The sequence below is a fragment of the Alligator mississippiensis genome, chromosome 11 (assembly GCF_030867095.1).
Source record: "Alligator mississippiensis isolate rAllMis1 chromosome 11, rAllMis1, whole genome shotgun sequence".
In the NCBI taxonomy this organism is placed as follows: Eukaryota; Metazoa; Chordata; order Crocodylia; family Alligatoridae; genus Alligator; species Alligator mississippiensis.
In genome coordinates this window covers 18,834,963-18,848,593 of record NC_081834.1, presented here as the reverse complement: position 1 = coordinate 18,848,593, position 13,631 = coordinate 18,834,963, and the positions used below count along the sequence as shown (strand labels likewise).

At 44.1% G+C, this 13,631-nt stretch overlaps 1 protein-coding gene across 4 annotated transcripts in view; it reads left to right on the top strand.

Moving 5' to 3' along the window:
* Window positions 1–13,631, top strand: part of USP50 (ubiquitin specific peptidase 50) — a 35,625-nt gene that overhangs the window by 7,108 nt on the left and 14,886 nt on the right. For 3 of the 4 annotated variants that reach the window (XM_019477456.2, XM_019477453.2, XM_019477455.2), the window contains 3 exons: window positions 9,105–9,137; window positions 9,954–10,154; window positions 11,053–11,248. In XM_019477456.2, coding sequence (XP_019333001.1) covers window positions 9,105–9,137; window positions 9,954–10,154; window positions 11,053–11,248 — 430 coding nt within the window. Of the gene's footprint in view, window positions 1–6,875; window positions 8,379–9,104; window positions 9,138–9,953; window positions 10,155–11,052; window positions 11,249–13,631 lie in introns of those variants that run through there. The other variant, XM_059714647.1, reaches the window with a different exon arrangement.

Genomic DNA, 13,631 nt, shown 5'->3' with positions numbered 1-13,631 from the left:
TTAAGCCATCATTTTACTGTGATGTGAACTAAGTGCCTAGCATATTTTTCATACTCCAAACTAACTATTCTTTTTTCAGATCATTAGTAACATCTTTCCTTACCTTTTAGTCTAAAAGAAAAAAAAGTAGGTTACTAGTGCCATGAAAGTACATGCGCTTTATTTGAAGTAGACAGCCATGTTGCTAGGGAAGGTTTTCAAAGTTTCCCCTTGATGCTTCTGCAAGCACAGCTACATATACAAGTAAAGAACTTGTTTCCAGAGGGGTATATTTGTACTACATGATTGCACAACATTGCCAAAGTTCACTTCATTGAGGATTTTTATATTGCTGAAATTCATCTACCAGAATTTTACCATTTTTCATTGAGTGTGACATCCCATTCTGAGAGTGCTTTATCTTCATCTTACTCCTACCTGCCAGCAACTAAGTGACTCTATCAATACCAAGAGTTGTTTTCCACTTAGTAGGAATTAAGCATGAAACAGGTCTATATAAAATGGTAGGTAATCTCTGAAGCAGAAAATAGGACCAGTTGAATGGCTAAAGAATGCTACCAAAGGAGATTTTTAGGAAAGCAATTGGAGGATTAGCAGTGCTAGCATTAATTAGTATCCATGTTACAAAATGTTTGGATTATCAGCCCAAATGTAACCAGCACTGGAGCTTTAGCTAATAGCTCCAGATGGGTCAGCAAACCCATAAATAAGAACATCACTGAATTCAAGTATTTGTGCTGTAGACAGGATCCCTGTCAGGGACACTACCTGTCTAAGAGTCTAGGGTGACCCTGCTATGAAGACAGAGACTCAGTTCTCACCTGTTTATCACATTAAGAGCTCATCTTTATTAGCCTTTTTTATCTTGAGCATATCTACAAAGTAGTCACTATAGTGACTGTTAGCCTTGAATTAGTCAATTTTGGTACTGATAGCAATGTAGTCCTTGTAGTATGGAACTCAGTGAACTGTAAAGCCAGCACAAGAAACTGGGTAAATAGACAGTTAACTTGTGCTGCTGTTGTCCTACTGTCTACTATATCCCATCCTCTAAGCAGTACTGACAACCAGGTACTTTTAATGCGACAGATAACTTATTCATACAGAGACCATGTCCCACTATGTACCATGTCTAAAGTGGATAAATGTACCCAGTGAATAAATGATCTTTATGCTTTTCCATATTACAGGTAGTTGGCAGTTTGTTTGTGTGCTAATCATCTAATATGTGGAGGAGAAAAGTAAAAGATCATACTGTGGCTCAGCGCAAATGAACATTTCAGGAATTCATTACAGAAAGGGTGTGTTTTTGTTTGAGATGGAGATATCTCTATCTCTTTCTATCTCTATTGATCTCTGCCTATCTCTATCTATCTCTAATCTCTATCTATCTCTGCGTCTCTGTCTATCTAGCTCTATACAGCAAGAGCTGTGCTATCTGGCACCTTACAAGTCGGCATGCCCTATTAACTGGCATGCCAGCTTGTAAGGGAAAAGCAAAACCTGAAGTGCCCACTGTGGCACTTCTGGTTTTGCCGAGCTCCCATGGCCTGGAGCACTGCAGCTTGCAGGTCCCCCTCCCTGTTCTTCAGGGCCCACAGGAGGGGCGGCAATGCCCCAGACACAGCGGGAGAGGCGGCGGCCCAAACAGGCAAAGACACCTGTTTGTGCTGCTCAGTTAACAGCATGTTTTATTATCTGGCACCCCCCATTCCCCACAGGTGCCAGATAACGAAGCTTTTACTGTATACCTCTATTTCTATATATCTGTATCTCATATATATCTCTCTCTCTGTATATCTGTATCTCCATATATAGATTCATAGATGCTAGGGTCGGAAGGGACCTCAATAGATCATCGAGTCCAACCCCCTGCATAGGCAGAAAAGAGTGCTGGGTCTAGATGACCCCAGCGAGATCCTTATCTAACCTCCTCTTGAAGACCCCCAGGGTAGGGGAGAGCACCACCTCCCTTGGGAGCCCATTTCAGACCCTGGCCACTCTAACTGTGAAGAAGTTCTTCCTAATGTCCAGTCTAAATCTGCTCTCTGCTAGCTTGTGGCCATTATTTCTTGTAACCCCTGGGTTACAAGAAATAACCCGGGGGTTAATGTGTTAACATTAATTATAATCCCTGGGTTAATAATTAATGTGAACTGGCTTGAGAGCAAAAACTGATTATGAAATTTAACAAAACCAAATAAACCGAATAATATGGAATGTTAAATTCAGTTCGCAAAGCACAGAAACCAGCACCAACAGGCTATTGAACTCTGCTGCCCAGAGGCATGTGCTTACCTCATATATGCAGAGCTGTTGCCCGCCTGAGCCCGCAGAGGCATGTGACACCAGCCTCTTCCAGGTGTGGGGGGCCGGTTCTGCCAGGTGACACCAGCCTCTTCCAGGATGGAGGTCGAGTTGCAGAGTCAAGGGACTAGCAAGTGAAGAATTACTTTACTGATCTTGAGGCTTGAGAAACTGTATGTCTCATGAATATATGAACAAGATTCCAAATGGCCACTTCACAGATTTCTAGGATGAATGTATTTTTCAGCAACTCTGTAGATGTTACTTGAGCTCTGGTGGACTCCTTGAGGATTCACATTAGCTACTGTGCAACTGTCCTCACAAAAAAACACTACTTGGAAAATTCTGGGCGAAGATCCCCAAGTCCTTAATCCTCTCTGCTATGGCCACCAAAAGCTGAGATGACCCAAACAGCACTGTAATTTGATGGTAGTCAGCCAAGACATCTGTCCAGGACAGGGAATGATATGCTTGTCCTGAGGGTATAATGCATACTGGGAGGTGTTTTTTTGTTTAAGGTGGGATCTCCTTCAGTAGGAAGTTGAGGAATGTGAGACCATCATCAAGATGAACAACTATGGAAGAGATCCCACTCCAAGGACGTAGAGCCCCCTCACTCTTCTAGTTGAGGCAAAAGTAATCAAGCAAGCCATCCTCACCAACATGGGCAGCAAAGAACACTGCCATTAGCTCAGAAAATAGCCCCATGAAAGCTGCAAAAATTAGACTGGATCAGTTCCCACGATAGGATCAAATTTAATATTGGTATGAATATCTTTGTCAGACATTTTCAGAATATTAGTGCATCATATAGCATGCAAAGAGAAGAATCTTGTTCATTTTGCCTGGTAAGCCTGCCTTACCAAGATCTTCCTGCTACGGGCCACGATGTTTCAAAGGGGGCACAACAGTCCCCACTCCTCACTCAGGAGCCAGAATCTAAGCCTCAGGGAGGATTTCCCTTCCATCCTGGAATAAAAGTTCCAAGAGAAAAGATAAGGATTCTGGCTGGCTAAATATGAGATGTAAAATATTGTGGAAGCAGAACTGTTTCAGCCACATCAGGCTACCAAGATCAAGCTGGCCATGTCCTGCGTGGCTTTGCAAAGAACTCTGGAAATGAGATGGTTGGTGGTACAATTCCCATCCCCCCTCCACGAGAATAAGAAAGCCCCTTTGATTCAAGATTTTTGTGGCAAAGAAGACCTGATGCTTCTCATTGGTTTAAGCTGTGAACAGGTTAGTCCACCCTAGAATCATGCGATTGTGACTAGAAGAGAGATGCCGGCTAAGTCTGCTCGCCCAGCTACTCTGATTAATAGAGAATAGTATTGTAGAAAGGCAGATCTGATGCACCAGAACAGTGTGTGTTGCAACTGTCTGAGAGTGCAATCACTGCCTGGCACTGGTGAGTGGGAGTGAAGATTAAAATGTTGTTTGCTGATGTAAAATATAGCTGTGATGCTTGTTTGTCAAACTTGCTATAGGTTGGTGGCTCTCAACCTCATTAGACTCAAGGCACCCCTCAGAAAATGGCACCTCTTATGTTTCTACAATCAAAACACAAGTGAAAGATAACAGAGGAATTCTTCTGTTGCAAAAAACTCAAAAAGACCATGGCAGGTCGGAATGTTTTTGAATCTATGGATTCCTAACTGAAATCTCTAGGCTTAATCTTGTGAATCATGTGTAAGTGTTTGTACATCTAACAGTGTCAAAGCACCCTGGCTGAGAATCACTGCTACAGACAATACCAAGATGTGCTGCAAAAAAGATTGCTAGGCCTTTCAGACTGCTTGAGACTCTGGAATTTTGATAAGCAGGTCTTTCCCTTTTTGGGCCACAGGACTTAAGCTGAAGAACATCCATGTCTACTGTGCATTCCAGCAATGTCACAGTCATCTCAAAGGAGAGTTCTTTTCACCTCCCTCCCTTATGGATATTCTCAAGGTCCCTTCAACACTTCAAGGAAGACAAAAGCTAACAGAAAAATCATCACAAGAATATCCAGCAGTTGTTTGCCTGTTGAACAAACGAATCTTCAACAGCCCGCCATGCGTCAAAATGTACTCTTGGCATGTGGTATCACTTAGATGCACAAGGCTGCAGAAGTTGGTATGGTCAGAGTACCCTCCAGTAGTGAAATCAGGCTCTCTTAAACCTGTTTGAGAAAGTTATGCTATATCTGATCCAGAGTCCAAGGTGACCCCAAAGAATGCAAGTTTTTATGAGATTCGATTTCTGGTTGTTTACCTTCAAACCCAAGTCTTGAAACAGAGAGAGGATGTGTCAAATGTTTCAAACACCTATACAAAAAAAGTCTCATTTTCACTAGTCAGTTATTGAAGGAAGGTTTCCATACATTGCTTGCAACAGTAGCAGCCCATCTCCAGAGCAACACTTTTGTGAATACCCTTGAAGTTACAGACCAGAGGGTAAAATTTTGTTTTAATAGAAATTCTGGCTTAGTGCAAACTTCAGTGAGAAGGGATTACCTCTGTGAAAAGGGATTAAAGATAAATTGAAGAATGAATCTTGTAAATCAAGAGAAGGGTCATTCATCAGCACTATCTTGAACTTCAGCTTATGAACTAAGGAACTGATTTTCTTCATGTTCAACATGGACCTTCTTCAGAATTGGGATAGCAGCTGTAGAACCTCTCACCACTTCTGATGAGGAATCTCTTCCTTTACTTTCATGGGAAGAACATCTTCTAATAACAGGACCTCACATGAAAGACCCCTAAAGAGTGACTAAGTTTATCTGACTGGTATAACCAGTCAAGATTATCTAATATGGAAATACTGGTACCTGAAGTGAGCAAGGCAGCTCCCAGATGGTCCTGTAATTAATTCTGAAATCACATGAATTGGTCTTTATGTCCTGCCCCTCACTTAGGAACACTGAGGCAAAGAACTCATTGAGGAGTTCAGCCTTGTCCCCCCTGTCCGTCACCAATTGCTTCTGCCCATTTAGCAGGGGTCCTATTCCTCCCTAGGCCTTCCTTTTACTCCCTATATATCTAAAAAACAATTTCTTGTTGTCCTTTACTTGGGATGCCATCCTCAGCTCCATGGTAGCTTTGGCCTGTCTAACTGCCTCCCTACAAATGCGAGCAGAGGAGGTATACTCCTCTTTGGTAATCTCTCCCCGTTTCCATTTTTTATATGCTCCCCTTTTAGTCCGCAGGCTGCCCTGGATTTCTCTGGTCAGCCAAGGAAGCCTCCTGGCCCCTCTCTCTCTTTTTCCTTGCATTGGGATCGTCTCCCTCTGTGCCCGAAGGATCATTTCCTTAAGGCACAGCCACCCTTCCTGGGTTCCCATCTCTTCAAAACTCCTACTCTGCAGTGTGTCCTTGACTAATCGCCTGAGTTCATTGAAATCAGCTTTCCTAAAGTCTAGCACTTTCACCCTACTGGTTACCTTATCCACTCGACGTCTTATGGTGAATTCTATTATTTGGTGATCACTGTCCCCCAGGTGACCACCGATCTGTAGGTCCCCTACCATATCATCCCCCGTTGCCAATACCAGGTCCGGTAAGGCATTCCCCCTAGTGGGACCATGTACCTCCTGTGTCAGGTGGAGGTCCTGTACACAGGATAGGAACCTGTGTGAACGGTGGGACTTTGCTGTCTGCGTCTCCCAGCAGATGTCTGGGTAGTTTAGGTTCCCCATGACTACCGCTTCTTTAGTTTTTATGGTCTCCAAGAGCTGCCTCAGGAGCCCCAAATCTAGTTCTTCCCCTTGGTGTTGGGGTCTATAGCAGACCCCTACCACCAAATCCCTTTCTCCTTGCCCCCCATGTAACTTAATCCACAATCCTTCTACTTTCTCCTCCTTTGATTCCGATATCTCTCTCTATGTATAGCTCTGTCTCTCTATGTATAGCTCTGTCTCTCTATGTATAGCTCTGTCTCTGTCGGTCTGTCGCTATTTCTTCTTTTTGACTGAGTCTTAGGAGTGAGATGATGATGTATTATAAAAGATGAATTATTTAATTTCTAGGGCTTGAACAAGATGGAATAGGATTGCATTTAGGTGCCTACATTCACTTAGACACCCAACTAGTTACTTACAAGAATTTAAAAGAAATGTTTGACCTGCCAAACTTGAATCTAGATTTGAAACTTCTGGAGGTTTAGGTTCAGTTCATGATACAAGTATAGTTCATCTAAAATATTCAGATCTTGATTGGATTTTGAATCTCATACAGGGTGGGATGGTATGTGCCTACAAACACAGAAGACTAGACTGATGGTCCAGAAAGTCTCTTCCAATTCTGTTACAATGTACAGACAAGCTCGTAAGAATGACTGATAGCAGCAGCAGTGGCTGATTAACCAGTCCAAAATGGCTACCTGGTGGAATCCATTGCATTCTGCTTGAAGTTTAAGAAATAGCAGTAAATGTTTTCATTTGGCACAGCTGTAGGTACCTAATTATGGGTTTTCTTTCACAGTTTGCAGGACCTGGGCAGAAAGGAATTCTTACATCAGGGCTCCAGTGCTATGTTAAAGGAGGGAAAATATACTTCTCTCTAACTGCGTGCAAAACTTGGTAATTAAGAAAATAGTGTTTCAGTCACCATTCCTTTTCCACTGGCCACGCTGAAGGTCTGACTGTGACCTTCATTGATGCATCTATTTTGCAAATCTGTGTTTTATGGGTGGAAATGCAGGGGGAGTTATTCTTGGCTCCCTTCTATCATTGTCTCTAATGATCAGCCTTCTCCTGTCACTGAAAAGGTTAGCAGGTTCCATAGTTCAGCAAGCAATATGATGTTGTTACTGCTCATCTTTTATCTGCATGTGATAAAAATTGCCCCTATTGTGCATTGGTGGACAGGTAGAGGTTAAAACTACCAGTTAACTATGTGGGCATGTCCACACAAGTGTGCATGTATGTTTTGCCTCTGCTCAAAAGTATTTGAGGTGCTGCAAAATACACCCTGTGCACATGATTTTGTTCTCCATTCTGCATATTTGCAGCACAGACTTAAATTTAGATACCAGGAAATCCCAGTATCAAGAAAAACCGTACTAAAAAATAGTGGTGTGGCACAGGTGGCAGCAGCCTGCATTGCCCAAAACCAGAGGCTGGCCTGCCAGAGCCACGTTTCAGCTGCTGGCTAGGCTCTCTGCACCTGGATCACTGCTGCTGCAGCCTCAGGCCCCAGGTAAGGCTGCTGGGGCTAGCCCAGGTGCTGGCCCCATCCTCCCATACCCCACCTGCCAAGGGCAATTTGCCCCACACCTGAGCACATATGCACAGGCTTAACCACAGACAAATAGCAATGGCACAAATCTGTGCTGCTGCTAGTTGTCTATGATGAAACGCATGGGTACGCTCGGCTGGACGCACCTTGTATGTCCACAAAAATGAATGCAATTTATTTTTTTAAAAAAAATTATATATCACCAACCTAGTAATAGAGAAAGCAAAAATATAAGAGGCTAAAAGTGTAAAGGAATTCTGAGCCCAGTTGATTCCTGTTAATGGCCCATGCCATTCCCCTTAGCATATCAAAAACAATTATTTTGCAGTATTACAAGTCAAATATAGTATTTATCATCCTGCATCTTGCAACAGCCATCTTCTGCCATCGCAGTTTGTTATCCTGTACTAATAATGAGATGAAATTTTGGGTTAGGAAACTATGACTGGGTCTGACACACAAAGTCAATGGAACTGCATAACCAGCTGTGATGCATGAGGAAAGATGCATGTGCTATCATCAGTTTTTTCCCCTTAACTAGAATTTACAAGGACAAAGCAACATCTCTTAGCAACAAGGTGGAATGTTGGGACATAATGCCAAAAGAATCCAAGTTGGAACGGTCAGGGAAGCTCAAAGAGAGCCGTGGGGGAAGACCATGCTACTGAGCAGTTACACTGTAAGATAAGAAAGTTGGTGTATGGAAAGGGAAAGAAAAGAGGTGGAGAAATGAAGCGAAGAGGATAAGAGGTAGCTTCCCTAAACCACTGGAAGTATCAAGTTCTTTGCAGGCCAACAGATGGCTTCCCAGTCAACATCAGCACCTGATGATCTCAATATATTTTATTCTCTGTGAGTCTGCTTTTTTATAACATAGCTAGGAGGCTGATCAGAAAAGGCGGATTTAATTTGAGCATCTCAGAAGGGACTGGGGCAAAGGGTAAGGCTGGTTTGAAAATTTGCCTCTTGTGTTGTTCGTTTAAAAACCTCCAGACGTTGTGGGGTTGTGTGTATGCCTGAGATGCCAGTCCCAACCTGCTGTCCACTCCCTCCCCCTGCCCCGACCCCCCATGTGTGGGGTGGGGGTGGGAAGGGGGTCCCAAGCAGCCCCTGGCAGGCTGGAACTCTGCCAGCCTGCAAGGAAAAAGCCACGGTTTCCCATGTTTTTTCCATTTTTAAAGTTTGTTCACGACCCTTTCATGTATTCTTGCAACTCAGAGGTTGAGAAATGCTGCCCTACACGATGCGTTTCAGTGCTTTGTCCAGGAGAAAATGCAATCAATAATGCCTCTGCTGTTGCTGCACCCAACTATGCCTGTTCAGGAACCCTGTAACTTTTCCCCACGTGATATCACTGGGGAAAGGAATCCATTTCCCCTGAAAGCACACGGGGAAGCAGGTTCTTTTGCCTGGAAAATTTCTTTAAAAAACAAAGAACCAAACTCTTTTGTCCCTATGTTGATTCTTCAGGGGCTTATTTCCCTAGTTTTACATCAGGCTGTTTGACCTAACCGCACTTACAGACTCTTAGATCTGCAAGCATTTGGTGCTGACTCTGTTTCCTTCCATCCAATGTAGGCACTTCCTGCCGCCACCTAGACGCACACCCAGGTGGGTAATTCTGGATAAATGCTTCTGTTTTGTCTTGGGTGTGAAATTACTGACTAGCGCTGGCAAACATTCTCCTGCTGAATTCTGCTAGGTCTGATTAGCCACATCCATCTCGACACCAGACACAGGTATGGGAAAAGTGAGCAGGAAGCAAGGACAGGGAGAAGTAATGAGGTTAGAAAGCTGGAGAGCAAATGTGGCCCCCAGCCCCATATGGGAGAAAGAGGATGGCATGACCTGATAGGAGTCAGGTGAAAACGAAGAAGGGCAGAGCCATATTCTGTTGCTGCCTCTAGGCTGCCAGGGCCCAATCCTGAGAAGTGCAGCCAGTTCTGCCCTGGGGGTGATTCACAGAATTGGTCCCATAGTTAGTATACAGAGATCTAAGAAAATAAACAGCGCAAACTTAATGTAAAGTCTAAGCTTAATTGGTATTGTATTGGAAAATACCTATTTATCAGTCTAGGCAGCCACTGAGAAGGAGGAACATTATATAAAGGATTCCCAAGTTCAGGGTTTCTGAAATGCTGGGCTTGATCATTCAAGCTTCTTTGTAAACTTCTCATTTACAAAGTCAGCAGGAGCTCCAGATGTGGAGGGCTTGCTGGGACCAATGGATAATGGTAAACTAGCAATCTGAATACCTTCCAGGAAGAATATGACTGCATATTTTAAGGGAGATCTTAACCAAGCTCAGTATGGCCTCCCCTGAGCTAACACAAGTTTCTAAGTAATATAAGGAAGCCATGCATCTTAGTAAAAACAAAAACAAAAAAACAACAACTGTTCTGGATTTTGTTCTCATTGGAAATATAGCCCCAAACCTGCCCACTTGGAAGATGTTAAGGACTCCCGTGAGGAATCAAATGGTGAGAGAAGTCAGCAGTACCAAGGGCTGACAGGCCTGCGTAACTTGGGCAACACTTGCTACATGAATGCTGTTTTGCAGTGCCTCTGCAGTATATCCCCACTGGTGGAGTATTTTCTCTCAGGAAAGTACATCACAGCCCTGTGCAAGTAAGTTGATGTATCTGCTGTCCACAAGAACACGTCCTTCTGATCAGTTCTGCTGGTTTTTCCAAAAGGAATGTCGTTTTAGAGAGTACTTTTATACCCATCTTGACAAGGCCACCAGAAAATGGCTCCTATTCCACTCTGATACCCCCTTCCTCCTCCCCCAAGCCCCATCTCAGCCATTCTCTGCAACCACTTCTTTTTAGCTGGAGTTCGTGGATATTACCATGATCTTCTGGCCTCTTTCTAAATTCTTTCTTTCTGACCTCTCTAGGTTTCTACTTGTTCTCTCCCAGTCTCTTACTTGCCTCACAATAGCTGGTATATTTTAAGCTCTTCAGGCACAGACTGTGCTTATTCTATAGACCTGTTTGGAAGGAATGAAAATCCCAGTGGAAACGCTGACAGTCAGGAATTCAATACCTCTGAAAAATCAGACTTCACCTTTGTAGAACACCCAGTGCAACCAATCCCAAGTCCTGACTGCACTGCCCATGCTCTTTCATGATAATATCATTGACTCCTAATTTCTCAGCTACTTCTGCTTTCCTCCTGCCAGCACTATAGTCTCCATCTTTAATTCTCTTAATTCCTCTGCCTTTCTACTGCTATCTTTACAGCTCCGATCCCCTTTCCTCTCTGCTGTGGTTGACTGCATGACTATTACAGTACAAATCTTTGTTTTTGTAATGATAATGTACTGAGAACTATGACCATGTCTTTCAGGCAGCTCCTACTACTGAAGACTATAAGAAAAACAGATTCCTTCTAGAACTTGCAGCATTACATTAGACAAATAGTGGCAGTTGTACCTGGACTGTATTTTGCTGATGTTTTCTCGAGTTGTCTTTGTTTGTATTTTAAATTATTTTCTTCGGCTCCAATTTTTATTCTCCTGAAGGGAAAACGTTGAAATTGCTACTGCCTTTGCCTATCTGATGGCTGACATATGGCTTGGAGACTTTGACTGTGTATCACCAGAGGTCTTCTGTTCAGTCATTGGTGACCGGCACCCGGCTTTTACCAAAAAGACTCAGCAGGATGCGCAGGAGTTTCTGATTTATGTCCTGAGTGAACTACATGAGACTCTTAAGAAGGTAAGACCAAAATTATGGCTTTCTGGGACTGTGTCTATGGCAGTGATTCTCAACCAGGATGTCACAACACATTCTTTCAAGGGTGCTGCTGCTAGGCGCAATACAAATGCTCACACACTGTTTGGTGTCCAAACATGATTCACAAAATAAACCCAGAGATATCAAAAAGGAATTCGTAATGTTAAACTAGTCTGCCCTGGCAGGTCTTTCTGAGTTCTTTGGAATAGAAGAATTGCTTTATTATTTTTCTGTAGTGAAAAAACACAGGTGAAAAGTAAGAGTAGCACTTCCTAAGGGGCGCCTTGAGTCTAAAAATATTAAGAACCACTGGTCTATAGCGTGTCCCCATAGACCTGTGCTCTTACAATTCATCACTGTTTGTTTAGCCTATAATGCAATAATGCCCTTTTCTTTCCTTCTAAACTATACAAAATGCTGCTACTAATTATTTAATTTTCTTTGCTCCAGCCACTTTTACCAAAACACTCTCTCTTGCCCTTCATTATCTATTGCTATGGCTTATCACCAAGGTGCCTTGCTCACCCACTTGAACCTCTGCTCTCATTTCCTCCTCCTCACCATCTTCTTACACCATACCTTAGTAATGGTCTCCCCCACATACCTAGAATATTTTTATTTGCCCAGCTGTACCTCTGCTTCTCCTTTAAATCTGTTTTGATGCCATCTATAATTTACCCTACCTGCTCTGAAGTCTCTCTTTGTTTTTCCCATCCCTCTTTGCTAATATGCTCTGAGAAGGAAGCTCAACTTGCTGTGCACCACATAAAATGGCAGCATTATAACAAATCAGTTTTAATCCCAGTTGGGACTCAATACTAATCTGTGCAGCTAACTTGTCCTGTGAATCTATCCAGTGCTCTCCCAGAGATTATTCATCTCTGAGTTCTGCTTTAGAACCATCTCACAAGTAAACAATGTGATTTTTTCAGACTAGATGTTTTAGCACTACCCTGAGGCAGCAAGGACAGCAGTAGAAGGTACAAAACAGCATGGAGATGCTGAATGTTTCAATATTTTTTTGGAGATGTTAGTTATAGGTCTAAAGACATAGGCAGAGCAGGTTCTTTGGTTAAATGTGATATCTTTTATTAGACCATGTGACAGGGGGCATGCTCAGGGCCTGGTCTCACCACACCCCGAGAAGCAAGTAGCTTCTCACCTCTCTCTATGGAGCAGTCTGCCCAGTCTTTCCTGCCATGACTTTGCTGTTTCCATAAACTGGTGGTACAATGTGGGAGGCTGCCTATTCCCAGCCCTGATGCCAGGGGCACTATCTGTGGCTCCAAAGCTCCCCTCCACTACAGCCCATGCCTTGCAGATGGCATCCAGATTAGAATTACTGCCCGTTCTGACACCAGAGCAAACCCAGTCCAAAGTTGGGCTCCATTCATCCTCACATTCACTCTTCCCCCTTCTCACAGGGGCCTCTAGTATACCGCCCACTACTGGGCCACACTCTACTGCCCTTGCTCCTCTTGGGCCATCAGGCTTCACTACTTGCATGCTGGCCTCACCACACAGTCCTTCAGTTCCCACAAGTTCCCCTACTCTACGTGGCCCAGCTTTGTGCCGAACCCTGGGCTGATTCTGCCCCAAGCCCCTCACTGGGCAACTCTGCACCATGCCCCACCCTGGGGTCTCCTCCTCATTCTTGCAACTAACTTCTCACAGGGCTGGCCCTTCCATTGGACTTCAGGCTTACTCTAGTTCGGCACTATTCAGCGCTCCCCTGGGACTGCCCTTCAGGCCTACTCCCAACTCAGCCCTACTCTGTGCAGGGCCTCACACTACGCTCCCCATGCTACCCGCTCTGGGGTCTCCAGGATCTCACATCCATGCTGGGCTCAGGCACCTACACATGAGCTTACCTGGCCCCACTACTCCCACAGCTCTCATGATTGCCCATCAGATGGTGGGGGCCAGGGTTAAGGCACCCCTAACCACCTTTCACTGGGAAGGTAACTTGCCTGGCATTTCCTGGGGACTCCCATGCCACTAAGAGACCCAGCAGGGTGCAGTTTTAGGTCATGTCCAGGACCAAGAGCCACCTGCTCTTACCTGCTAGATGTTCTGTACAGCAGTTCAACCAGGTGATGTCTGCCTGTTGCCAGCAACAAACTGCTGTCTTTATATAGTCAGCCTGTGTTCTAAAATGGCTGCCGCAATCAGGCACCTGGTGGCTGCCTGACTCAGCCCTTAAAGTGGCAAGCACCCAAAGGTGCGCTGCCACAGACCAGCTATATAGTTGGAAAAAATGTGCTTTGCAAACTTTTGGGCTCAAACACCTTTCTTCAGGCACAAACACCCTTCTTCAGGCATAGGGTGAGTCTGCTGGTGTTTGGGCGCTCTTCTGGGTAGAATA